The sequence below is a fragment of the Athene noctua genome, chromosome 2 (genome assembly GCF_965140245.1).
Source record: "Athene noctua chromosome 2, bAthNoc1.hap1.1, whole genome shotgun sequence".
Taxonomy (NCBI): Eukaryota; Metazoa; Chordata; class Aves; order Strigiformes; family Strigidae; genus Athene; species Athene noctua.
The window spans coordinates 155,942,811-155,968,374 of NC_134038.1; the positions used below are offsets into that span (position 1 = coordinate 155,942,811).

General features: G+C 43.6%; 2 protein-coding genes across 7 annotated transcripts in view; one reads left to right on the top strand and one right to left on the bottom strand.

The window, feature by feature from the left end:
* MATCAP2 (microtubule associated tyrosine carboxypeptidase 2) overlaps positions 1–16,901 on the top strand; it is a 29,588-nt gene extending 12,687 nt beyond the window's left edge. For 2 of the 5 annotated variants that reach the window (XM_074900798.1, XM_074900799.1), the window contains 5 exons: positions 4,529–4,672; positions 6,831–6,963; positions 8,149–8,454; positions 8,951–9,048; positions 13,672–16,901. In XM_074900798.1, coding sequence (XP_074756899.1) covers positions 4,529–4,672; positions 6,831–6,963; positions 8,149–8,454; positions 8,951–9,048; positions 13,672–13,833 — 843 coding nt within the window. In that variant the 3' untranslated portion in view covers positions 13,834–16,901. Of the gene's footprint in view, positions 1–4,528; positions 4,673–6,830; positions 6,964–8,148; positions 8,455–8,493; positions 8,621–8,950; positions 9,049–13,671 lie in introns of those variants that run through there. The other 3 variants (XR_012633237.1, XM_074900800.1, XM_074900801.1) reach the window with 3 other exon arrangements.
* A 451-nt stretch (positions 16,902–17,352) lies between these two features.
* EEPD1 (endonuclease/exonuclease/phosphatase family domain containing 1) overlaps positions 17,353–25,564 on the bottom strand; it is a 75,168-nt gene continuing 66,956 nt past the window's right edge. For both annotated transcript variants that reach the window (XM_074900803.1, XM_074900802.1), the window contains one exon: positions 17,353–25,511. In XM_074900803.1, the coding sequence (XP_074756904.1) occupies positions 25,312–25,511 (200 nt within the window). In that variant the 3' untranslated portion in view covers positions 17,353–25,311. The remainder of the gene's footprint in view (positions 25,512–25,564) is intronic.

Consider the following 25,564-nt stretch of genomic DNA (forward strand, 5'->3'; position numbering starts at 1 on the left):
TTTTTACCTGTTGCTGAAGAGTTTAGTTTGGCTGTCAGAACTGTGACAGTATCAGTACCTTGCTTTCTGCTGGCCCAGAGGCTGGAAAATAAGCTCACGGTTGGATGCTGGAATAGGCAAGAGCTGTCAGGCTGGTCTGGATTTTCCCCTTTCCCAGCAAGTTCTTGCAACACCTGACTTTGAGTCATCTCACCTCAGAGACAGGTGTAGAACCCCAAGTGAGGGGCTCCGTGTTGTATTCAATGCCTGGGATCCGAAAATATCCTGAACCTTTTCCCTTCAGGAACCACCACCAGCCAGGGTGGTTGTAGCAAGAAGTGTCAAAACCAGCAGCGTCACTGGGGACAGGGCCCACCTCAGTGCTGGGACGATCTGCCGCTCCCCAGAGATTTATATGCTGGTGGCAATGTGTGTGTGTGATGGCTCTCCCTGTTGTTTTGGTGCTTCGAGTCACACCTGCCCACTTGGAAAGAATTCTCGGGACTTCTGTTTTGCTTGAGACAGAATCACGGAAGAAGGTGGTGGTGATGAGCACCCTTCTTAGTGATTTCCTAATGAAGAGAACGTGTTCAGCAATGAGGAGGCTAAAGCTTAGTGACTTTCTCAATATTTATGGGTTCAAACTTGCAACATCTGTTTGGAGGTGGCTGAACTGCCAAGATAGAGGTTATTCAGCATGGCACATAAGGTAGAGGAAGCACCCTTCAGTATCCCACTCTTCCCCTTGAAGCTGCAAACTGTGCACCGGGTTGAAGTGGGAGAGGCCAGAGTGGGTCTGTGCTTCTTCAGGGGGAAGTATCCCTGAAAACCAGCTAGTCATATTGTGCTGTTGATTCAAGTGTCTCACAGCATTTTAGGAAAAACCTGAAACAGCCCAGGAAGGATTCAGGAGGTAGAACTTGGGTCTTCTGACTCCCAAACTCGTGCTGCCTCCCTTGGCACACATAGGTCTCAGCTGCAGGAGTTTGCTGTTACAGATGACCAAGCAGGAAGTTTAATGCTTGTTCAGTGCTTATTTTCTCACTGTTTGCTGTGATTAAGTGGTTTTAGAAAATACCTGCACTCTGACTAAGGTAGGAGAGTCCTCTGAGAGAACACCACCAAATAAACCTACATAATGCTGCGTCTCATAGCAGTAATGCCTTTATAAACAGTGTCAAACAGAGAACTGGTTAATAGAGTTTACAAGCCATTTTCAAACACCCTTATTTTTATGAGCTTGCACATTGAGTTGAAACTGCCCCCTTGCTCTCAAACGGTTTTGGCAGTCCTCTGCTTCATCAAACCTGCTCTCATCCACCCCTACTCGACTTTGATCAGCACTCTAGATTTGTCCTACTCTTTTCAAAAAATACGTAAAGTATCTTTGCTATCCTTCAAGCCTACTTCTTATCTTTTTGCTACCTTTATTGGCTTCTTTCAGCCTGTGAATCTCACTTGCCCGTTTTTCTCTATCCAGAGGCTTTGCCATCACGTCGTCAAAAAACCTTTTTTGCATTGTTTGATATGAAACTGAACTGGACCTGATGTTTGGTTTGCTGAGAGGCAGTATGGGCATCAAAATGTAATATTCTTGTTCCTGTGTTTGTTGGGAACCCAACAGCCACATGATCCTTTGGCAATAGCCAAGTGTTGCCTGAGAGGAGTGCTGGTTCACCTTAAGGCAACACCGTGCCTGGGGGCCTACCAACCATTCTGCTCAGTGAATGGAGCCCTTCTAGCACCTGAGCCAATATCCTCTTCTTGTTTGATTTACTAGCAGACAGATGTAACCTGAGTGTTGGATACTTTCTGAAAGATGCCTTAAAAACCCTTAGAAGGGAAAGGACCAAATCCTGGTGACTTTTGAATATAACATCCATCCCAGCATCAGTTCCTGCAGTAAATAACTTCCAGAGAATTTAATGCCAAATCTTCCCACCCACAAGATCGACTGTGTTTTTAAATCACATTATTCAAAACTTTTGAGGGGAATTGCTGTTCTGTACAACCATACATTTGAACGTAAAGACCTATTTCAGAAAGTGAGGATTTGGGGGATACCGTGTAGTGTAGCTGCTCCAGGGATTGCAGTTCTCTGACAAGCCCTGTTGCATCTTAATTCTTCATCTCACTGTGATTTTTATAAAATGCTACTAATTATAATGATTTTTTTCCAGAACTTATTACTGAGAGATAGAATTGGCCACAGGAAGAGATAGGGAGAAAAGGAAGATGTTCAGGAGACAAAACATGGTGCTGCTGGGCCGCAATTCTCTTTAGGAATGGAAATCACTGGTGCACATTCAAAGGAACTTAAGTCTCCAAGAATTTATATGAGTACTTACTGTGTTTAATCTAATAGACTTAATTGAAAACTAATATCAAAAAGTTGTGGAGACAAATTTCATGCAAGAAGATTAATTCAGAGAAGACTTCTTTCAGAGTAAGCAAATAAAGTTAATTAAATGTTCAGAGAAATTAGATACACCAAACAACTACTAGGAGGCATACGTATGTTAAGGATCTGGCACCTTGCAAAGGAAACTGCAGAACTGTTGTCATTAATTACTCAGGTTGGTGTCTGAGAATAAACTTCCTGGGACAGGGGACAGGAATTTTTGGGTTATTCTTTAACCAAGGGTTTTGTGTAAGGCAGGAAAATGACTCAGCATTTGCAGACACTGAAAAACTTCTAAAAGAGCCCATGTTTTTAGAAGTTAGAAATTCATATGTAAATTAAAAAAAAAAAAAAAAAAAAAAAAGGAAAAAATCCTTTGGGAAGATATACAAGCTATTAAACAAGAACTAGATTTTGCTCTGATTTGTTCTTTACATCTAGTCCTTGATCCTAAACTTTGCTAGAAGGAATTGACATTAGTCTCCAGAAATATTAGGCCTTGCCTGAGGGATTAATGTATTCCTTCATTTAATACTTAGACACTAACCTTGCTTCATTTATTTGAGAGACTCAAGAAAAAAATATTATTTACTGACATAGAAAGACCTCTCTAATCTCCTTCTATAATCTTTCAGGCACTGCCACACCTATGCGTTTGTACAAGACCTGATATACAGGGAAGTTACCGAGAACCAAAATCCCCTTTACCTCGTTGGTCAGCAGTACAGATGTGTAGTTGTCCTTGCTTATATTTCTGTGCAATAAGTTTTAGGAGTAACAGCAAAAATAACAGCACCGAACTTCTGTCAAATACCTACAGCAGCGGGTTGGCAAAATGATGCCAGAGCTACCCAGTTTGCACCAGATGAGGGTATATCCTCTATTTGTGTCTTTCAGTAGCAATTACACAGGGTTGCTTGGTTTCAACTTGAAAAAAATTAGAACAGGATTGTTAGTAGCTGTGAGAGATACAAAATGAACCCTGGTGTTGTGGACAATCAGCCACTCTGGCAACATCAGAATTACATAGCTGGAAACAAGCATGTTATCAGCTTCATGCATGATATAAGTGTACAACATAAAAAGAGATTCAATCTGCAAGATTTCCACCTTCATCATTAGTGGTATTTTCTCAGCAAGAACATTCATTTTTTAAGGTAATATCAGTAATATTTTTTTATCTGGGGGAGCTTCTGTTACCATATCTGTGAAAAATGCCATTCCCTGTAGCTGGGCTATTGCTGGGCAAGAAGTTATTCTATAACATTTTCTTTTAAGGGTGTGAAATGACATGTTGGAAGTAAATTACTGGGAATGTGTATTTCACACCCTACCAGTAACATCTTCAACATGCAGAGTTCAGATCACATAATAGGTATCATGCTCTGCTTTCCATCCACAAGGGACTTCTAGCTGCAATATGTAAGAGAATTGTTGATACCAGTTTGTTTGCCTAATGAAACATGTGTCCTTCATTTTGGGGAGTTATAAGTAAGTATTGTGATTTAAATGAAAGGTTTAAATGAAAGTTCTATGAACAAAGTTCCTGTTCTCTCTTCTCCTTTCTGAAACAGACACCCATGGTGCAGAGGATTTTATTGTAAGAAGATATTTTTGGTAGAAATGCTATTGTTAAAATTATAGTTACACATCTGCCTAATCATGGTTCAGCATTTCTAAATTAGAAAATACCAAGAGATGAAGTGAGATGACAGTAATAGTTGATCTTTGTAAACTTCGTTGGAAAATCATAAAAAGAAACATGCTGACAAACTGCAAATGTCCTTGTGACCTGTTATGTCTGATTTACAAGGCAGTTGCACAACATTCCCAAAATTAAAAAGAAAATGGGTATTATTTCGGTAGACTGATAATCATCTGTGCCATGCTGACGTACGTGGGTCCAAGATGAGTTGATCAGAACATTTTTTCAGTACTTTGACATTAATGGATGTCTGAAGATGGTATAAATTGATTACAGAGCACATCAGCCTCTATGACTACAGTTTGATAGTGACTCCCAGGGAGTTAAAAAAAGAAGAAAGATTTTTTAAAAACAGAGATTGAGAGAGAGAGAAAGAATGCACATGCTAGTCTGACACAGGGGCATTGCTGCATTAATATTTGCTATGCTTTTGTATTTTATAGTCCATTAACATTATGGAGCGGACATTGCAGAAATATGGAAGCTATGAAAAATTTGAACAGGCCACTGGAGGCAGCTTGCTGACCAAAAGTAGGATCTGGAATCATGTCAGGAAATACATGGTGAAAGAAGGCTGTCTCGGTGAGGTAAGTCATACACTGGATCAGGAAAGAAACATTTATCTAGATCTTAGAAATTACAGATGGATGGACCTGACAGACCATCTGGGAGGCCTTTCTTTCCTCCACAATTACAAGAATATTCTTTACATCATATTTTTCTCATTCCTGTGCCCAGTCTGATTTCTGAACAATTGAAATGATGCAGATTCCTTGTGAATGCTTCAGCCATCTCTCTGAGCCTGTTTCCTGATTCATATATGCTTTTTCTTAAGTTCACCTCATATGGGAGTGCCCAAGAATGACACCCTTCCTTCTCTCCTTTTTTCAGCTGCTTGGAGACTAGCACATTTCCATTTATTCATCCGTTCTGCCATCCGTTCTCTTGTGTCAAATTATTCACACCAAAGGAAAGAGTTAAGAAATGGCCAAGAAAAATAAGCAGCAGCCCAAGAGACTGATTTATAAGAAGCAACACAAATGAAAGTGACATAAATGATTTAAAATGTCTGAAAGAGGTTGGCTTGTTGAGTTGGTTTGAGTGCTGGATTTTCCTGACTTCAACCATCTAATTTTTTTAGAGTCCTGTGCAAAAAAATTATTTCCTATATTCAGGATTTTAAAAGCCCACTTGACTGAGTTATGTAGAATTGCTTGGAAGAGTCAGATGAAATTGAATGCATAAAAAGAGAATTATTCCAAATGAAAGCACCAGCTGACACAATCTAAGACTTGGGTAAGATCACTGGCAGCAAGCAAGAGGAGTCTGGAATGGGAGGTTAAGAGACAAAAATGAGTTTCCCAGGAACTAGGTTTAATTAGTAAACATAATATTATTAGGAGAAACTGTTAAACTCATCACACCCTTTTGGGAGACTGTAACTTGACACTGATAGCAGACTTTACCTGTGTTTCTAAGAGTGAGGCTGTGAAACTACAGTTTAGAGCAAACAGAAAAAATTTTTTTGGTCTTTGCTGTGCTTTTATCTCCCTTTGCGTTCATTTTTGTCTTAGTTTGTCTTCATGGAAGCAGGATCCTACACTCTTATCGAACATCTTATATCCTTCTTAATGAAATACTTTACTTTCTCTGCAAAAATAGGGTTAATAAATCATGCTTAGTATGGTCTAAAATATTATGCAAATAGTCTCTCCAGTTGAAGAGGTGTTAATAAAGCTAAGTGGTACCCATGCTTTAAATCTAAATGCTTTGGGATTTACCTGTCTTTCCTGCATGTTAAATATAAGTTTTACGGGACTGATTGTTTGCTGTTGAACTTGAAGCTGAATGGTGGGTTTTGAATACAGGGAAGTGTCATGTTAATGGCTTTGATACCTGGGTCCTTTTTTATTAACTTTGACATGAAAAAAAATTTACATCTCTTGTAGGTACTCTCCCTTGTACTCTTCTGAGCAGTACTGTTTCTTTAGGCATTACATGAAGAGGGAAAGGTGCTTAGTCTTCAACAGAGTTTCTCTTCTCCCTCCCAGTCCCTTGTCTAAAAAGTCTTTTTAAATTCAAATAACAAAATATATCCCTGTGCATTAATTTTCTTCTCTGGCAGTTTTTGTTTTGATTACCAATTTTCCAAGAGAAAACAGGAAAACAAGAACTACATTCCTGTATAAAACAAACCAAACCCATACCAGTATTTTAATAATATTTCAAGCCTGTCTCATGTATCAGGAAAAAAAGTACACAGTGCTTCCCTCTCTCATTCATGTGGCTTTAGAAATGCAACAAAAAAGATTTCAGACAGTGAGGTATATGGATATCTAGTCAATTTATGTGTGCTTGTCTTATTTTTCAGTTCTCAGTAATACCAGGATGATTAGACACAGTTCAAAAAAGGGAATTTTTCTCTAATTTACTCTGCATATGATTGTTCCCTACCCCCCAAATCGAGTCAGTGTTACTGTATTAAATTTTACAGTCTCATGTCTGTCTATCTTAACCTTCATGCTAAGCCCCACTAGAGTCCAAGATTTGTTCAAGGCAGCAACACGGGTGACTAGGACAGCTGAGTGGAGTCAGAGGTGTCTCTCATAGGTGACTGCTGGGAGCAAGGAAGAGTTCTGAAGGGCAAGGGACCAGAGAGAAATGAAATAATGGGAGAGCTGAAGGAAAAAGCAGGAACAGGAGCGAGAAGAGAGCTCTTTGCCACCTGCACTCTCTTATCTTCAGATTGTGGTCCATCTCACGGAGGACCTGCTATCTCGAGCCTCAATGACAGTGGTGAATGGCCGCCCCACTCTCACTATCAATATCTCCACTGCGCGAGAGCACTGGCTGGAAGGGATGCTGAGACATGAAATTGGTATGAGCATGACATCAGTTCTTCAGGCAAAGGGGAGTACTTGCATGCATTCTTACTTATTTTGCAGTGATGGGCCAGGCACTGTATATATACAGAAGGAGGGAATGTCCCTATGCTGTAGGTGTGCTAATGGGAAGGAGAAACCTATTTATCACTGCAGCATGCAGTAAAAGGATGATAATTCACTTGAGAATTCCTAGAGTTCATGTACATTAGCATTCTAGGTCAGGTCAGGAGCGAGGTTTTGAAATGAGTCCACAAGCTAGTCCCACCTACTGCACTGAAGTTCACAAGCCAGAGGGATCTTGGAGCAGGCAAAGCGAAATCCTTTCAGATGATGCTAGGCCAGAGGCTATGCTCCAGGGCATACCTTCTGCACTGCCGCTGCTCAGGGTCACTTTGCTCATGAGAGCAATTTAGAGCTAGTCTGGAGTTAAAAAAAGGGGAAATAAAAATATTTGTGACCGTTCAACCTCAGCACCAGCCATTTCACTTTACAAATCTGCTTCTGTTATGCTGCACTGCTTGCAAACGTAGGCATGCTTCTAGTATGAAGAATTTACCCAGCGACCACTAAACTAGTGTAAGATTGCCTTGATTTTGCATTATAGAAGGTTGGCCCAGCCCCATGGAAAATTTCTACAAACCTTTCAGGGACTCTGTTTTAATTAAGTACATGAAAACTAGATAAATTTGGCTAGTACCTGAATTTCAACTGGAGAATAAGCCCTGCAATTGCCTTGGACCACTGTTACTCAGGGGACATAGCCTCTTCCAAGGCTGCAGCAGGGCTGTTTAATCACCTTCAAGAGGCAACATTTCAAGGACCTCCTTACTTTGATTCTCCTTCCTTCTGTTCACTACAATGCCTAGCCTATGCTGGAGGCATTCAGCTCGTGAGACACTTTCGTAAATTCCACGGATTTGGGAACTCAAGTCCAGCTAACACTTGTATTCCTTAGGCATTTTTGGGACTGCCACCTGCAGTCAGCAGATTAATAATTGCACCATGTATTTAATTCTGACAAAAATTCTCTGTTGTAGACAAGGCTAAAGTTGGCACTTTTCCCAGTGCTCAGTCCTACCAGTTCAGAGTTCTGAAATGGTCATCTCCTTCCATATTTTATAATTTCTTTTTAATCACTAGATGTTACTGTTCTAAATCCCATATTCCTTTCTTTTCAGGAACTCATTATTTTCGGGGTTTTAACAACAACAGCCAGCCTTGGTGCAACTGGAACGGACGTAGAAAACACGGGTTAAAACCAATCAACCCTACAGAAGAAGGGCTAGCGAGCATTCACAGTGTCCTGTTCCGCAAAGACCCTTTTCTCTGGAGAGCTGCCCTACTCTACTACACAGTGTATCAGGCCAGCCAAATGTCTTTCAGTCAGCTTTTCGAGGACGTGGGGAAATTTGTCAAGGACCCCAATACCAGGTGGGATTACTGCGTACGAGCCAAGAGAGGGTGGACTGACACATCACAACCAGGTGGGTTCCCTATTTGTCTTCTCTATTTTTGTACTTCAGGGAGGTTTTCAGAACAGAGCTCCTTCATCATGTCAAACAGTAAAACCTTTGCAAAAGGAAGAAGTGGGACTCTGCACTTTCTCAAATGAGGCAGCAGGAGGCTGAAAATGCACACCCATGAGACTTTCAAAATGAACCAGTAATGGATTTTTTTTGTTGGAAGTGGTAATGTAAATTGCAAAACCATGAAAAAGCCCATACTCCCAGTTTGACCTCCTTTCACGTTTATTACAAGAGATGTAATGTTGCTGTGGATATTCACATACACCATCTTCTGTGTTTGATTTCTTTCTCTGGCTAGTGGGTTTAGCCTTCTAGTTACATTTGGGGAAGGTTTTCAAAGTCTGGGATATAAATATCTAGTTTTTAAAAATAAAATTGTTCTGCTCATAATGGCTTCTGAGAATATGCCTTGAATAAACCCTGATAGAGTCCAACATATCTTGATTCCTTTTAGGCTGTTTCAATAAGGATCAGGTGTACTTGGATGGCATCCTCCGAATCCTGAGATACAGGGAGTCCATTGATTTCCATCTTCTAACAGCCCTTGGAAAGGTGAGCAGACTCATTCTTAACAAAGGGTACAGTTTTATCATTTCAGCAAGCCTGCCTGTAAAGAGCTGTGAGTCATTGTGCTCAGTTTTACTTTGATCTAGAGATCTCTTTTCTGTACAGCACCTTGTATTATGACACAGTGCAAGTTACAAATATTTTGAGGTTCTAAAAATTTCTATGAACTTTTCCTCATTCCTCAGTTATCAGATTGATTTTATGGTCGTATTTCTCAGACTTTCCTTTCCTCCCTTTACAGGGTACTTACCTGACTTGCAGTACAACAGACTGCCTTGGGCAAGCAGGACAGGGGCTAGATAAGGTGGTGGTCCTAGTAGAAAACAAAGTAAACCATTTGATGCTAACGTATCCCCCTCCACCACAAAGAGTTTTTAATCTCAAATATCTGTCACTGGTGGCACCTCTGATGTTTTTCAAAAAACAGTTTGGGTTTTTTTCCCCAGAAAATATGGTATTTCTACGTCCACAGAACATATTTTATGCCCATTCTAATTGTCACTGCTTTTTTGTTCTAAAATCATACTAAAAAGGTGCAGGGTCTGGAGCACATGTCGTACGAGGAGCAGCTGAGGGAACTGGGGGGGTTTAATCTGGAGAAGAGGAGGCTGAGGGGAGACCTCATCGCCCTCTACAGCTCCCTGAAAGGAGGGTGCAGAGAGCTGGGGATGAGTCTCTTGAACCAAGGAACAAGCGACAGGACAAGAGGGAATCGCCTCAAACTGCACCAGGGAAGGTTTAGTCTAGATGTCAAGAAGTATTTCTTTGCAGAAGGGGTTGTTGGGCGTTGGAATGGGAGGTGGTGGAGCCCCCATCCCTGGAGGGGTTTAAGAGTCGGGTCGACATAGCACTCAGGGATATGGTGGAGTTGGGAACTGTCAGTGTTAGGTTAACAGTTGGACTAGATGATCTTCAAAGTCCTTTCCGACCTAGATGATTCTGCGAAGGGCAAAAAATTTGTCACACTTCCTTAACCAAATCCTTGGATTGCTAAGTTTCCACAGCTCATACTCACATAAACCAGGATCCAAATTGATGTTAGGCTTGCATTTAGAGCACTTCTGCCTCCTTGGCAGTCATGGGCGATAAAGGGAATTGGCATATTATGATAGAGGGTTTTGGTCCACATTTAAGGAGTTTTGCCTTTAGTGTCAGAAACATCTGTATTGGTGAGCAGAGCTATTTAGGTAACTGAACCAAATTAGGAAGCTCTGAAAATAAAATCACACTGTTAAATAAGTCTCTGCAACCTTATTCTCTGAAACTTCCTTTTCCTTTAAGCCTGCTTAATTCCACACAGCCTCTGCCTGCTAAACTACTGAACACATACGGTTCCTGCGCAGCTTTATCCCCTTCTATCTTAAGGGAATCTGCAGGATTCTCAAGCCCCTTCAGAAACATAATAAGTCATTCCTTATATAATTAGAGATTCCACTATAATCCACATTGCAATGCATCCATATTAAGGGTCTACAAGCAATTTAATACTAGCAGTATGATAATTTATAAATGCTTGACTTTACAGTTTCTAAAATCAAGGGATCTTAAAGTCTACTCTGAATGTTTTTGTTGCACACATCTGCAATCAAACTGGAAATTTGTGTATAAGAGCAGTGCCTGCTTTCAGCATCACAAATTGGTTGAGGTCTTCAGGGATCTCTCAAGATCATTTAGTCCAACACCCATGCTTAAGGAGGCTCAGCTAGAGCAGGTTACCCAGGACCATGTCCAGTTGGGCTTTGAATATCCCCACTGATGGAGACTCCACAACCTCTCTTGGCAGCCTGTGCCTGTGTTTTACCACCCTCACCATAAAAATGTATTTTGTGAAAAACAAGTTCTCTGAGTGTAGAGAAATGTGAAACTTGCACTGAGGTCTAGCCTGTGGTTATTACAAGTTTATCAGCACTCTAAAGAGTGATTTATTTGTTTGCTTAGGGTGGAATAGGAAGATCAGGTTGTTCCAAAGGGTGTATTAAGGTCAGCTGGCATGTCTTCCAGGTTAGAAGAAAACACACAGAATTTAAACGTAGGGGAGCCCAGCATTTTGTGGGAAATTTTTCATTGCCTTTTGAAGGTTCTCAGTGTTGTATTGTAACATTTGAGCTCATCTTTCTCAGCATATTCAAAATATGCCCATCACATTTGGCATAATTTAATTGCAAATACAATAAAGGTATGAACATAATAGGAAATGAAAACAGTCAACTATATTGCTGACAACAAATAGCTTCTGTGCTTTAGTAGATAGTTATCACAGTTGTAAGACCAGAGCACTGCTTTCTCAAGTGAACGTATTTCAGACAGAGCCATGCTGAGGTTTCTGTGTCTTCTGTTCTCATCTGAGTGCTAGAGATCTCCCTGGTGGAGGCAGCTGTGCCTTCCTGATGCTTCTCCTGACATTACTTACAGTGTAGAAGAGAGCGGTGTGTGGAAACAGAACACATGCAAGCTGTTCAGCATACCTTGAAACGACTAAAGAAAGAGATTGAAGCCTCAGAAAAGATGCTTCTTACAAGGAGCAGTTTTATCAGGAAAGAATCGAATATGGGAAGCGCTGTAAAACATACATGTACTAATCACATGCAAACGGTATTAAGGAGAAACAGAATGTGGATATTTGGTGCACTTCAGTATGGCATAATTACCAGAGTTTTAAAAAGCAAAAGCAGCAAAATGACACCTACTATTGAGTTTCCCAAGAATGTGAACACATTACGAAGAGCCTGAGTAAGCCTGTTTTAGCCTCAGTCTTTTTTACCTAGTACAGTTATTTTAATTACATGTGGTAATAAGGAAGACAACCAGTTGCCACGGTAGGATGAGGTTATGTTTATGATCTCCTCAGGATGCCAACTTTTGTCATATTTTAGCAGTTGCAGGGACTGGGGGAAACCATGCCTCAGATCACAGATACTTGTTTCTTGGATGCAGCAGTACAGAAACCCTTGAACATAAATATGACGGGGACAAGGTTCTTTTTCTTTCCTTTGTTTGGGCAGAAAAGAGGTAGAATTCCAAGTTGGGACAGAAGGGGGAAGGTCAATATTTAATTTCATTTGGTGCTGTGTCCCCAGACTTAGAGGAGATGGGTATGATTTTGTATAACTCTTACATTTCTGCTTCTAAATACATTAATCAGGTGTAATGCCACACCATTTTCAAACAGCAGTATCTTAGTGACTTGAGTAAGCCTGAGCATGGGTATATGTTCATTTTTTAAATCAGGATGCATCTTGTCATTGCAGCAAGAAAAGCACACGTGTACTTGGATGCAAATTCATTCTCTTTGCAGACTTTGTTCCCATTATCATCAGCAAGATACACATCTATCTGACTGCCTCTATGGGTCAGGTTTAGCAATCTGGATTAGACCATCCTGTCTTTCCAGAGACCCCTTCCATGCCCTTTACACATTGGTGAGTCATTCATGCTCACTTTAATCTTTTCTGAAGAGAAACCATCACCTTCTAAGAGGGCAGGCTGTTTCCAGGGAAACCTCACTGAGCAGTTCTTCACTCCTAGGAAGAAACATGGGGTAAAAAGGCTGGAAGGAGCAGGCTCCACTCTCAAGCCACCTGGCACAAACCTGCTGTGAGGAAATAGGATGTGCCAGTTAGTAAGCACAGCCAGGCATTTGGTTTTTGCCAGTACATATGCTTCTGTCTGTAGGGTGCCCCGAACACGCAGCTTGTAGACAAAGCGTCAACCACATAAATTTCATCACACTGGATTGCTGCCCAGTGAGTCCTGCTCTGTGCTTGCAGGGCAGCTTATGTAGCTGTTGCACAGTCAAGGCATTCATCCTTTCTGCACCATCATTCACAGCACCTTGAACTATTGTGAGCTCAAGACTTGAAGTCCTAGCTCTTAGAATCATAAGACTATGAAGAAAAATCTCAGCTTTCATTAGAAAAAGAACAGTAGACCCTGTAGTAGCTGGAAAACATTTGAGAGTGTCACACCTATACCCAGAAGAATCTGATGCCAAGAGGCAAACCCAGTCTCTGCCCTGCTATTGAATGGGAAAAAATAAAATAAAATCGAGAAGCTTAAGGGTTGCCCATGCTGTAGTTAGTTAGTAGAGGTGCATTTTAATTTGCTTTCCATAAGCACACTTGATTGTGAAAATGAAAACAGTAGAGTTCAGGTCAGCTGGCACCAGGCCTTTCCCAAAGCCAGAGCCTGCCTGCTTCCAGTGCCATACCTGTGCTGCACTCCTTTTCTAGTTCCTCAGTCTTTGGCACAGTGTTTTTTCCATTCTTATGTTAATCTTTCCACCTCTTTGAGAAAAGACTCTGAGACTCATACGTGCTCCACCCTTTCCCTCTATTCCTGCAGCTGTTGTAGGTCATTCTCACTCAGGTTCCAGTGAGTCTGTTCACTCACTCAAAAGCAGAATCGGGAAGTATGGATGCATTTGCTAAAATTACTTTTTTTTTGCATCTTCTACAGAGACACACAATTGTTCATGTTTTCAAATGATTCTCACAAGGTTTTAAATCCCTCTGCTCTGAAATCTTTTCTCATCTACAAGAGAGGATTTAGATCTGTAGCAGAGAAATAACAGGACTGTGGTGCAAAATTAACTCATGTCCTTCCTTACAGATCTCATATGAGGATGTGGACCGCCTGAAAGGATTAGCTGTGATTGAGAACATGAGGGTACCACACTTTTTGCAAGACCATGCCCGGTATATGGAACACTTGGAAAAGATCATGGAAGTCAATGAGCTGACTGATGAGGAGCTCCAGGATCTCATAAATTAACAGTATTAGCTCACCATTCACTTATTCTGTGAAGATGTAGAACTGGACTTCCCAGAGCTTGTGAAAATGGAATTATGAGGGGTGGAGTGGGAGGGAAGGGTGGCTAGAATACATGGAATTCTGAAAAAGCCTCTTTCTGTTCCTTTTGCATTGTGATTGTATACTGATTATTTTTTAAGGGGTTTGTGCATTTTTAAAAATTTGGCTTAGGAATTCCTTTGCAGTGATCTGTCCAACCATGTACTGTGTTTTGTATGCCAGGTATAGCGCTTGACACTGTCTTTTGTAATATACTGCCTTTTCTCACCCAGGTTTAGATGTGGAGGAAAGGAAAAATAGGAGAAATTCCCCCTTAGTTCACTTGTGTTTGCCCTGTCTTTGGTCATAGCTTTCAGGTTTCATGGCAATAGAACTGCTGTAGATTATGCTACATTGCTGTCTGTGTAACTCTTTCCCATTTGGTCTTCATTGCAGTGAAAAAAGAAAGTTTAAAAACACGGTGCACAGAAGCAAGTCTTTGTGCCATAGGATCGAAGCTCTGTAATGTTATAAAAAGTTTGGGTATTTTTACTGGGAGACTTAGCATTTGAAAAAAAAAAAAAAACCAAAAAGAAAATAAGTATTGCTGTTTTAATGGCTGTAAGCAGGTAGCAAAGTTATCCCCCCTTTATCCCCTCAAAAATTTACACTGTTCCACAGCTTTATCTGTATAGGACATGTTTTGGGAAGCTGAATTCTGGAAAGGGTCTCCCTCCTTTGAGGACCAGCATAGCATATCTAGGAAGTTCAACATGGCAGTGTTTTGGAAGAAGGATCGGGCAGAACTGTGATTTCATGACTTACGTATTTTGAATACATTCAGGAACACAGGGACATGATTCAGTACAGCAGGCAATACCCAATCTTCTCTGGGTCACCTGAGCCTACAGAGGGTCAAGTCATTTTTTGGAGCAGTACCTCCATGCTGCAGCAAGCTTGAGCTTGCAGAGCTCACAGAAGAAACAAGATGTGAATGGGGGGCGCAGGGAAAGAAGACTCACAAGTGCCCTATTCCTGTGTTCCAGCAGAAGTGCTACACCACTCTGAAGCAACCTTACCTCTGTTTTAACTGCTGGTGCTATGTCCAGAACCAAGAAGAGAAAGGACCTTACTGTAAGGCACAGCTCATCACATGATAAATAGCTTAGATGGCTCAAGGAGGACTTAACTACATAAGCTACATATTCTGATTCCAGAGTATTATGGAATTATCGAGGCAAATTTTGTACCTGTAAGTATTCTGACTTTCTCTGGGGTTTTGTTTTAGTAGATGGCATTTTATCAGGGCTCCTCTGAACTCCTGGGAAGCAGCTATGGTAGGAGAGGCTGGGCAGGAACTAGGGACATCTTTGGACAGGGCTTCTGCCATTTCTTCCTCTTCTGCCTTGGCCCACTGGTAACAAGCCTGGCATTGGATAAGGCGGATAGATGGAGCCAAGGTTTCCTCTACACCACATTTGCATGGACCCGAGCCCTGGTATGCATCCCTCCCTGCTTATCGTGTTCTTGAATGAAATGGATGGAAAAACCCTCCCACTTATTTTACACCCAGGGCATTACCAGCCATGACAGCAAAATCATGAGAACACATTTTCTGATGCACAGGAAAATCTGTGAGGGAAAGCTCTCAGTTGGCTAAGAGGTCTGAAGGGTTTTGAATAATCCCATAAAAGCAGCTGCCTTTAGATAGTTTTGCAGGTGCATTTGCAGCAGCTGGCTGGCTCACTGCTTCGAAAAAGAAAATGCACTCAACAAGCATAAATTTACTAAATTTGGTTATTTTCAAAGCAGGGACCAAGAACTGCTTGCAGCAGCCTTAATTTTATATTGTCAGTATTGTTCACGAGCTGAAAGCCTTTCAGCCTCTGTATGCTGAAATAAAAGCCCCCTTTCTCTCCTTGTCCCCTTCAGGCTGTCTGGTTTGATCACTGGTGAATTTGCCTGCCCAGCTTTGTTTTTTTGCTGTGCCGAGTAGACACGGTGTTGCAGCAGCCTGACAGGAACTATTTGCATCTCCACACCCACGTGCTTTGGTTCCTTTGCCAGAAGCAGCAAGAAAGACACACATGACTGAGGCTGAGTCAAACATCGCAGTCAAAAGCTCTCTTTGGAGTAAATCGGGCAGAGATTGTTCGAGCTATACTGTGGAAGAATCTGGCTCATTTTGCTGGCTCAGGGGCATGAGAAAGGGCCAGTCCTGTATGAAAGGGACAATTCTGAACTGATTTTCTTCTTATAGGAGCGATCCTTGCCTTCCTCCAGTGACTTCTACATAATCAAAGTGCTTTTCCTCCTCACCCAGCAGTAATGTTTTATAATCTAAGTGTGTGTACATAATGTGTTCTTGAAACCAGGAGGCTCTGCTAGTCACCCTGCCTTTGCCACAAAATACCATGCCTACAGCCCTTCGTCCAACAGCCAGCTGACTCTGTTACCACTCTGTAGCCCTGAACACTACTACAGGCCTTTCTGCTTTACACGAAGACCCTCATCACATTTTTGTCAAAGCAGTAGGTGCCATCAAACTTTTGTTCTTTGTTATGCCAGAAATAGATTCACCTTGTGCAAGGTTGGAGTCTGGAAGTGGTCAGTATCAAAGTAACACTGTAGCAATGGATGAAGCTGTCAACTTCTGTTTTCAGCATCAGATTTGTCCTTCCTCCTTTGTAAAAGTGTTTCAAATTTTGAAGTGTAGCTTTTGTAAATTTTCCTGATTTATTTTTTTTTTTTTTCCCCACTGTGAAGAGTCTGGTTACTAAGTCGTGATACTGAAGTTCTGTTATAAAGCATACGACAGCAGTCCACGTGAGCTCGTGTCACTTTACAGTTTCACGATGTCAGTGATGTGATGACAGCCTTTCCCAGCAGTCTGTCTCATTTGCTTTGCTGTGTATCCACATCTTGCTACTTCTACATTATTCCTATACAGAAACCTGGTCAACATTGGAGAAGCTTCCCAGTCTCACCAGACCAATCTTGAAAGGCATTTTATACAACTTTTACAAATAAAGATAAATGAAAGAATGACAGAGATGAGAGTACTGAAGTGTTATATCATACCGTGTGAGAGCATTACTCTCTTTCAGTGGCATTAGCTCTGCAGCTAGTTGGACATCCCAAGCTGTGCATGGAAAAGATGGCTTTCTGATAACAGTTTTGAAAAAGTCAGGGTTGGAGTCATGAAAGGGTCTGCTGAAGCCTTACATTGGGTACAGCTCCCTCTGCTCTGTCAGAAGGCCTGGCTGCTCACAGGGAAATTACACACCCTCCCTTTTTTCCAAGATACGCTCTGAGGCATCATCAGAGCCACTTTGCTGCAATGCGTTTCTCAGCGCCACCCATGCAGGAAATGGTAACTCCAAATGCTCTGCTTTAACACTTGGATCTGCCCCCCCCCCCCCCCCCCCCCCCCCAGCTGTTTCATTTCAGGGCTTTGTGTCCCCTCTCACATTATGAAACATGCTTGCTTATCTTCAGGGAGTCCTGTCAGCTCCTTATGGTTAATAACGTTTAAGGGTTGTGGGTTCTTTTTAACAGAAAAATACTTTAAAAGTCACTAGCTGATGTGCCTTGTGAGATAGCTAAATATTATTGCATTATATTCGCCCTCCCTTGTTAGCCAGTTTGGAAAACGCAGCCTGAAATCTCCTGCCACCACAGGCTCCCAAATCACCACTGCTGTCTCTCACCCAGTGCATCCCAGAGACCCCTTCTACAGTGTCAACAGCATGAAACAACGCTCGAGCCTTGTATTCCAGTACTGAATAAATTTCCCATTTGTTACAGGAGATCTGCAGGACTACTGAACTCTGAAACCCTTTTTCCAGCACTCAGGTGCCAGCCTTGTGAAGCTGGATGCCCTGCAAGCAGGTTCAGGAGAAATTCCAGCACCGAGGGTCTCAGTGATGCTCCTGCCTGCCTGGTGAGGAGGGAAAGCTGGAAATCCTTTATGCTGGAAACCAGATGGAAGTCTGACAACACACGAGTCAGGGTGGAAGTTGAAAGAGGCACTGTCTAAGCCAAAAGAAAAGCAAAAGGAAACAGCTAAAACAATAGGGTTTTTTTTAAGGAAGGGTTCATTTAAAAGTGTTCTAAATTTCATAATATATTAGCACCAAATTAAGAAGTTGAGTTCTTTTCAGTATGCAGTTTAAAATGAGATTGTGTATCTTTAATATACACAGGGGAGAACATATTTTGGCTTTGCTGAACAATTACAGTTTTCATAACTGTAAGTCTATATTAAATTAAATCCAGAAAATTTGGATATTTAATTTTAAACACATTCATTTACTTTGATTCAATAATAAAAAGATGCCACCAGAATTACCTCTCAAGGCACAGCCGTACCCTTCCCATTAAAGTGGTCTCAATAAATTTCTTATGGTGCTGCTGAAATATTTTGTATCTTCCCCAATCGCATAGTGCCTCAGACACAGCCCCATTTCCTAAAGTGTCTATGGACACACAGGGCAAAGTACAGTGTTATTTCAGCTCTGTAGATGATGAAGAAAGCAAGGCTGAAGTTACAACTATGCTGGCTAGTGTACAAAGCAGAAAAGAATGTGGATGGAGACCACACAGCCAGGGCTCATGTGAGTGAGTGGGACTGGGTTGGATAGATACGGTTTTGAAGAGAAAAAAATTCCCCAAGAAAACTTGGTGGTGGGAGGAAGGTGACCGGTGATGCAGGAGCGGCTGCCTCCAGGCCATGGTACCCTTCTCGTGGTGCAGGGTCAGAGCAGGGTGGGCACATTCCCACAGGGACCCTCTCCGCTGGCCTGTGTGATGCTGGGGGGCTTTGGAGGAGAAAGAGCACACGCCAACACCAGCCCCCCTGCACAGCTCATCAGATATAGCAGAGCTGGGCTCACGTTCAGGCCCTGTCCCAGCAGCACCCTGAAAATTGTGCTTGGGGCTCTCATGTACATACATCAGGGTCCAATTTCCGTCTCATGCCACGTCACAACAAGAGATTGGTCAGGATGTCTCTTCCAGCTTATTTTCTGTGTTTTCTGCTTGGATTTTTGCCCTGGTCTCTAGCACTCATCCTTCAAGCTCTGTTTATTTAATCCCACTCCTTCACTTTCTGTTTTATCTCAAGAATACCTTCACTATCACATCATCCATCTCTGAACCTAGGAAGTAAGTCAATTCACTCCCACCCATCAAAAAAATACATATGTGATCTACGAGTCAAACTTCTCCCTCCTCTTCCCCTAGCAATATTTTAAAGATGAGGTCCCTTGTATTTCTGATCTTCCTTTACAGCTTTCAGAAAAGAAGCTTTTCCAGGTTTGGGCAAGATTTGTCACCAGACACACAGGACCATGTGGAGAAGCCTCCAGCTGTGATTCACTTCTCCATCTGGTCTCCCATCTCCATCTTTCCTCCTTTCCCAGCTCCTCTCTGCCCCACACTCCTCTAGCTCCCATAATCCTTACTCAGGTATTTCTTCCCCCTTTTCCATAGGACACTCCATGTTGCAGCTATGTCCTAGATGTGCGTCACTTCAGGGAGCCCTCGTGCCATTCCTGCCTGTCCCCCCACTCCCCATGCGTTTGACATCTCTCTCACATCCCCTTCCCCTCCTCTGACTCTTTGAGGCTCCTTCATGGGTCCTCGCCTGTCCCAAAGGCAAAAGAAATATTTTTCCTTCTTTTTTAAAGTGAAAAACGTGGTTAAGTGCAGCTCTGGTCACACCCTCCCAACCCAGAGCCCTGCCTGTTACATTGCTGCTGCAGATAGAAAGGAGCAACAGCAGGTCTCCAGCCTGGTGGGACAGGCTTATTTCTAAGCATAAAGCAATGCATGATGCTACAAGCAGACATACTACTCCCTCCGTCCCAGAGGCGACACACAGGGAAAAGCACGGCACGTATCAGCCAACCAATATTGCTGCCCTTTGGGTCTCCAGATATGCCTCCATACAGCCCCCCAGGCACGGGGAGGAAACTGAGCACAAGCACTTCTACTCCGGCATCTTGCTGACCCAAGGGAGCACTGGTGTGGAGGAGGACAGGGTGAGAAGGCCCTTTAAAACAGCTGGGAAAACCTCACATGCAAAGGGGACAAGTAGCATGACCACAAAACTACTAGCGAAATTAATAGTCCTAGAGTTGAAGGAATCAGGTTAAGTTTCCCCCAAATGAGAGTACGAAAGAGTGCCCAGCCAGGCACATACTGTGAGTGACCTTCATGGGAGCAAGCCAATCACCTCAAGCAGTAAGAGAGGGGAAACATAAAGTAACCACCCAGCTGCAAGGCAGCCCCTCTTGGCTACCAAGCGTGCCAGGGGCTGGAGGACGTCTGAAAAAGGAACAGTTTCCTTGAAGGCCGCTCCAAAAACCGGTGGGCAAGTGCTCTGAGAGCTCAGTGCTGGTGCTCCTTGTGTTATCTCTTCACACAAAGTGTAACCAGTATGGCAAGTCAGGTCTGTGCACATTCCATTTTATTTTATTTTTTTTAAACAAGGCCTGTTCTTTCACACAACTGATAAAGAAAGACCTTTGGACATCCCTCAGGCTGGGAATGTCTCATCACACAGGGTTCCGAGATGACCAGAAGGATGGGTCATCCAAGGGTCACCCAGCCACATGTTTCCTGAGTGTACTGGTAACCTGTGGGCACTCTGGACTAAGTCCTACTTTGATTCTATGCAGTAGCTTTTTTACTTCCAGATATGGAGGTCAAAATGACTTAAGACTTAAAAACATTAAAAATTTTTAAAAATCTCATAACCTGATGATAAAATGGTCTGCTTGAATATGCATGTGCCTTTATACTATATATTGTCCCATATACGTGTGGCCTCTCGTAAGAGGCGTGGGATCACAGAGTTGCAGCCTCCTGACATTGCTTATAACAAAGCAGTAACCGGCCAAGGCAGAGGCAGCCAAGGGCTCCGTCTGCCATTGCGGTCACGTCCTGCCCTCGGGTCGTGGGACACAGCCCAGGGCTGCTGAGTGGCGGCAGCAAGAGCTGTGCAGGCCGCTGGCAAGGCGCTTCAGTCACACCCCCACAGCACCCGAGTCACAAGGGTCGCTCCTGCACCTCTTCTGAGAATGAAAAAAGCTGCTGCACGCTAATTTTCCCACAAGAACTTGCTTCACAGTCAGTATGACTCCTTGCACGGGGGAGAACTTTGCGTTTTGCTTTGGAAAAACAAATGAACACGAGTCTTCTAAGAAGTTTTTCCCATCTAGAAACTCTGTATGAAAGTGTGAAATCTGGAAAGTGAAAGGCCAGGAAATGCCTGTGTGGTTTTGCCTTGCTTTCTGCAGCTAAGGAAAAGCTCATAACTTAAATTTGGGACATTTCCACCCAATTTCTGAGTGCTTGAATTTATGACCTGAAGTGCCCCCAGGGAGGGAACAGCAGCTGCTGCCCTGAGAGCTCTGCTTCCCATCATGTCCAACTCCTGCCTGTGGCCAGCATGCTCGCTCCAGACACCAGTTTTAAAACCAAAAATCAACCCATTCTCAAAAAAAGTCATTTAGCTGCCCAGGAAAACCTTGAAATCCCCTAGGCTGACCCTTTTCTGTCCTTTCCTAGGAATGCTGAGCACTGATTCCCACGAGGGCTCGAGTGCCAAGACCAAGGCTGGTTACCTTGTGTGATCAAGCTTTCACCCCTGCTGCACCAGGATTTATTCAACCTGCTGCTGCCATGACCTGGTTCTTGGAAGTTCATTTCCAGGACAGTTATTTGATTGCGTATGCTTCTCAGAGGTTTTTAGCAGCTCTCCAAATTATTCCTCAGGGTTTTTTTCAGACGTTTTGCAGCACTGCTTGATGCAACAACACAGCAAAGTCAGGTGACCAAATGGACATTTGCCAAATAAATCCTCCTAAAAAGCCTAGAGGATGAAGCAGAGGCTCTGCTCTGAAGCAAACAGATCAGAGCAAATAGGAAAGGAGAATAATTCGACTGTGAATATTTTAAAAGCTTTCACCACAGGGAGCAAAGAGGAGAGGCCAAACACCAGCCATGCCTCCCTCAGCTTCGGCAAGCAGGGCGCTGCTTTAAGCTCTTATTCCAGCAGCTGCTAAAAGGTAGAAACAAGGTGAAAACCCAACTGTGCCCCACTAGGAGCCACCTCTCCTCTCAGAGGCAGCCAGGAAGAGGACAGAACAGAGCTCCCACTGCAGGGTCTCACCAGCCACAGCCCCCGCAGGGACCACGGGCTGCCCAGCAGCCTTCACCATGTCACCAGGCCAGGGGAGGTCTGAGGCTGGCATGTGTCAGGGGATAAGAGGCAGCACTTAGCTGTAAGAAAGCAGCCAGGCTCCACTTGCAGTGGGCAGGGAAGAGCTCCACAACTCTTTGCTGTGCACAGGTCAGCTGAATTGCCTTCCAGAAGTGACTATACTTCAGAAAAAATAAACCTGGACCAAATCAGTCTGTAGCCGTTGGTGACATTACTTACAAAAGCAGAACTCAGCCTCACAAAATTTGGGCTCCTGAGTGGAGCCCAGAGCATGCAAGGTGTGGAGCCAGTATCAGGCCTTTTGCACGAAAGGCTCACTGTTGCTGCGCTACCTCCATCATTAGCACCTCTCTTGGTGCTACCAGGGCAATACAGCTACAGAAAGCTGGGCTAGCCTAGCTTCTATTATAAGTATCTTGAAATAAAATTACTTTCCAGGTTTGGTCCCACGGTTGCAGGAGGAAGCTGGCTGCTACTTTGCCTTCCGAACCACCATAACATGACAAACGCTTCTGGGAACTCCAAAAATCTATCAGGCTCACAACCACCGCCTCATCCTCACACACAAAAAGCAAAGCAAGCTTTTTAAAACCAGTGAAACCAGCAAGATGGCTGATTCCCAACATGAAGTAACCAGGCATGTACCTTGTACTGATGCTCCATGCAAGGCACAGCTCCACCTGTAGCTATCAAACTCCTCTATCCTCCTCCTTCTGACTCTGTAGGACCCATCTTACTCCAAGGCATCTTTCTGTTCACCAAATAATCACCTTTCCAGAGCTCCCTGCTTCCTCCCAGCAGGCTGGGCAGAGCAACCTCTGGGCTAGAGACCAGCCTCATTAACCTTCCCCACAGCTCACACATGGGTTAGGGGAGCAGCTCAGCTCATTTCCCCCTCTGGCAGCTCATGCTAATAGAAAACTCATCAGGGCCCCTCCTGCAGCTGCGAGTGCTGCTGCTTGCAGACCACCACCTGCACAGGAGACTACAGATGCTTCTTTAGGCCTTGGTGCCTCTGCATTTATTTACACTTGCAGCAGATTAAATAGAATCTGGCCCTTCCAAGTTTTATTTCTAGAGCTATAAAGTAATTTCAGCATCCAAACATATTCATAGCAGTGAAACGCTACCAAACACTAATTGGTACAAGTGAGTGAGTGTGTTCTTGGCAATTTTACTGCCGCTCGCCTCACTTGATATTTGTTTGACTAAGGCAACTCTATTGTATCCTCACCTATAGTGTGCAGGGGTCCAGTGAGAGCTGCTTGGGGGATCTGGTGCTGCTCAAATTAAGGGGGGCAGCAAAATTGTCCCAGGTAGAAAAGGTCAAAGCAGCAGCAAGGATCTGGAATGAAAGTTGGCGCCAGATCTCCTGCTGGCTTCTTTAATGACCAGGGGTAAATGCCTGCACCTCCCATTTTTAAAAGGGAACGCTGAGCAACTAAATACACATTTTTAGTCTGATGCTCTGAACTCTTAGTCCTTCAGTTAACCTCTTGAAATGTCAAGTGAAACCTCCCTCAGCCTGAGAGTCACACCCATCCTATTTCACCTTCCTCCAGGTTTAGTTTTGCCTATAGTCAGAAAACCTGTTTGAAATACTCAACCGTGTGTGCTTGCATGTGAATTTAATCAGTTGTTGCTACCTGAAATGAGATGATATTTCAGAAAGTTAATGAACATGCTACAAGAATATGATACTGTTTTGCTCTAAACCCCTCTGTTACACGACCTCCTTTGGTGTGGCATTGCTGTCAGGAGTCATTTTCCCTTTATAGTTCAATGAGTTGTGCCAGAGAGCTTTCCTTTCCACTCAGCAGCAAACTGTGTGGTCATCTGCAGCCTGGAGCAGAAGGCGCTGAGCTAGTGGGCAGCTCAGTATCTTTCACACTCAAAATTGCTTTTTCCAGTCCTTGTATGCTTCCTTTCTAGGTCACTGTTTATTAATCGCTACTTGAAAAATCTTATGTAGGTGGCAAATTTAATGCTCCATCCCTGGCTCTGTCATGGCAGCTTGCTGACTGAAGTCCTCCCCACCCAGGATACGCAGAGAAACAAACCTCCTTAGAAGCTGACCCCATCCCTGCGATATGCACCATGACCACACACTATCCAGACTCCCTGTTGTGGTGCCTGGATCAGGCTCATGCAGCAACGAAGCTTAGGAAAGTGAGGTAAACTGCCTGGTCTTCCAGAGGGAGAAGTTGAAAACCCCTAAAAAATCAAGAGGCAGAGGTCGGTGCAACACGTGTCAGGCTTCGCAGTTATCACATGAACAGGGGATCATCTACAGTCCTCCCACCAACGTATGTCTTATTTCTCCCTAAGGCAGAGCCCTCCTCAGAACACCGACTCCTAGAGAAAGACTCAGGGCTACGTCTCCTCTTTGATGCCACTTGCAGGGCCACAGGACAAAGGCTGTTCCTGTGAGATCCCCAACAGGGAGCAAAGCAAAGGGCACTGGAGAAGTGGACCAGGGTCTGAAGAGGGACAAATTGGTGGTTTCCCAGCTCCTGAAGGCTAGCATGCAGGAAAAATACAACACTAAATGCTGCACACCAAACAAAAAGTCAAATCCAAGCTCCAGGAAGCCCTTCTAGGGCAAAATGCACCCTGCCAGGAACATAAGTAGAGAGGAAGGGAAGGATGACAGGTGCCCACACCCACATGGGGCTGTGGAAGGAACAGGGCCTCTCCAGTCTGAGCCAGAGGGACCACTCAGGCCTCATTTCAGGTCACGTAGGGACCAGCTTCGGCAGCTTTTGCAAGTGTTGAGTGGCATTTGCGAATTGCCAAGAATTTCCACGCTGTCTCTCTTTTTGGGGCCTCTCTTACTCCCTCCATTTACAAGGAGGCAAAGGAAAATAACTCTCCCCTCACCCTTGCAGCAAAGCCCTGCTTGGCTGTGTTTTAGCAAAGATCCTGTACAGTATTAAAAGTACACTTTATTTTCTGTACAATTCTCATCCAAATCTCCAGGCACGGAAGTGTCCACTGTGTCCCCAGAAAAAAGCTGCAGATTGCTCTGCTGCTGTGAGACACCCCACTACTGTCCAGGAGGGGCACAAAGCCAGGGCCACCAAAATGAAGTGCTGATGCTTTCTAGGCGTGGGGAGGAGAGCGGGAAGGAGGGAGAGGGGGTGGCAGTCCTGCTCCGCTGCTGAGCCATGAGCAAAAACAGAGCCTTGGTCTGCTCCCTGGGGAGCAGAAGAGGCGCCCTCGAGTTCATGTCATCGTTCGTGCTTAGCGTGGGAATCGTTGCGTTCAACTGTCACCCCGTTCCCATTCCGTGTCACCTCCTTCCTGTTCCAGTCCTTTTCCAGGTAAAATTCAGCAAGCACGGGGCAGTGGTCTGAAGCTACCCCACCCCAGGACCAGTTATCAGGGATCCATGGGTTTGTAAGACCTTCTCGCACAACAGCCCAATGGCCTGCATGAAAAAGAATCACAGAGAAAAAGATAAGTAATATTGCCCAAATCTGA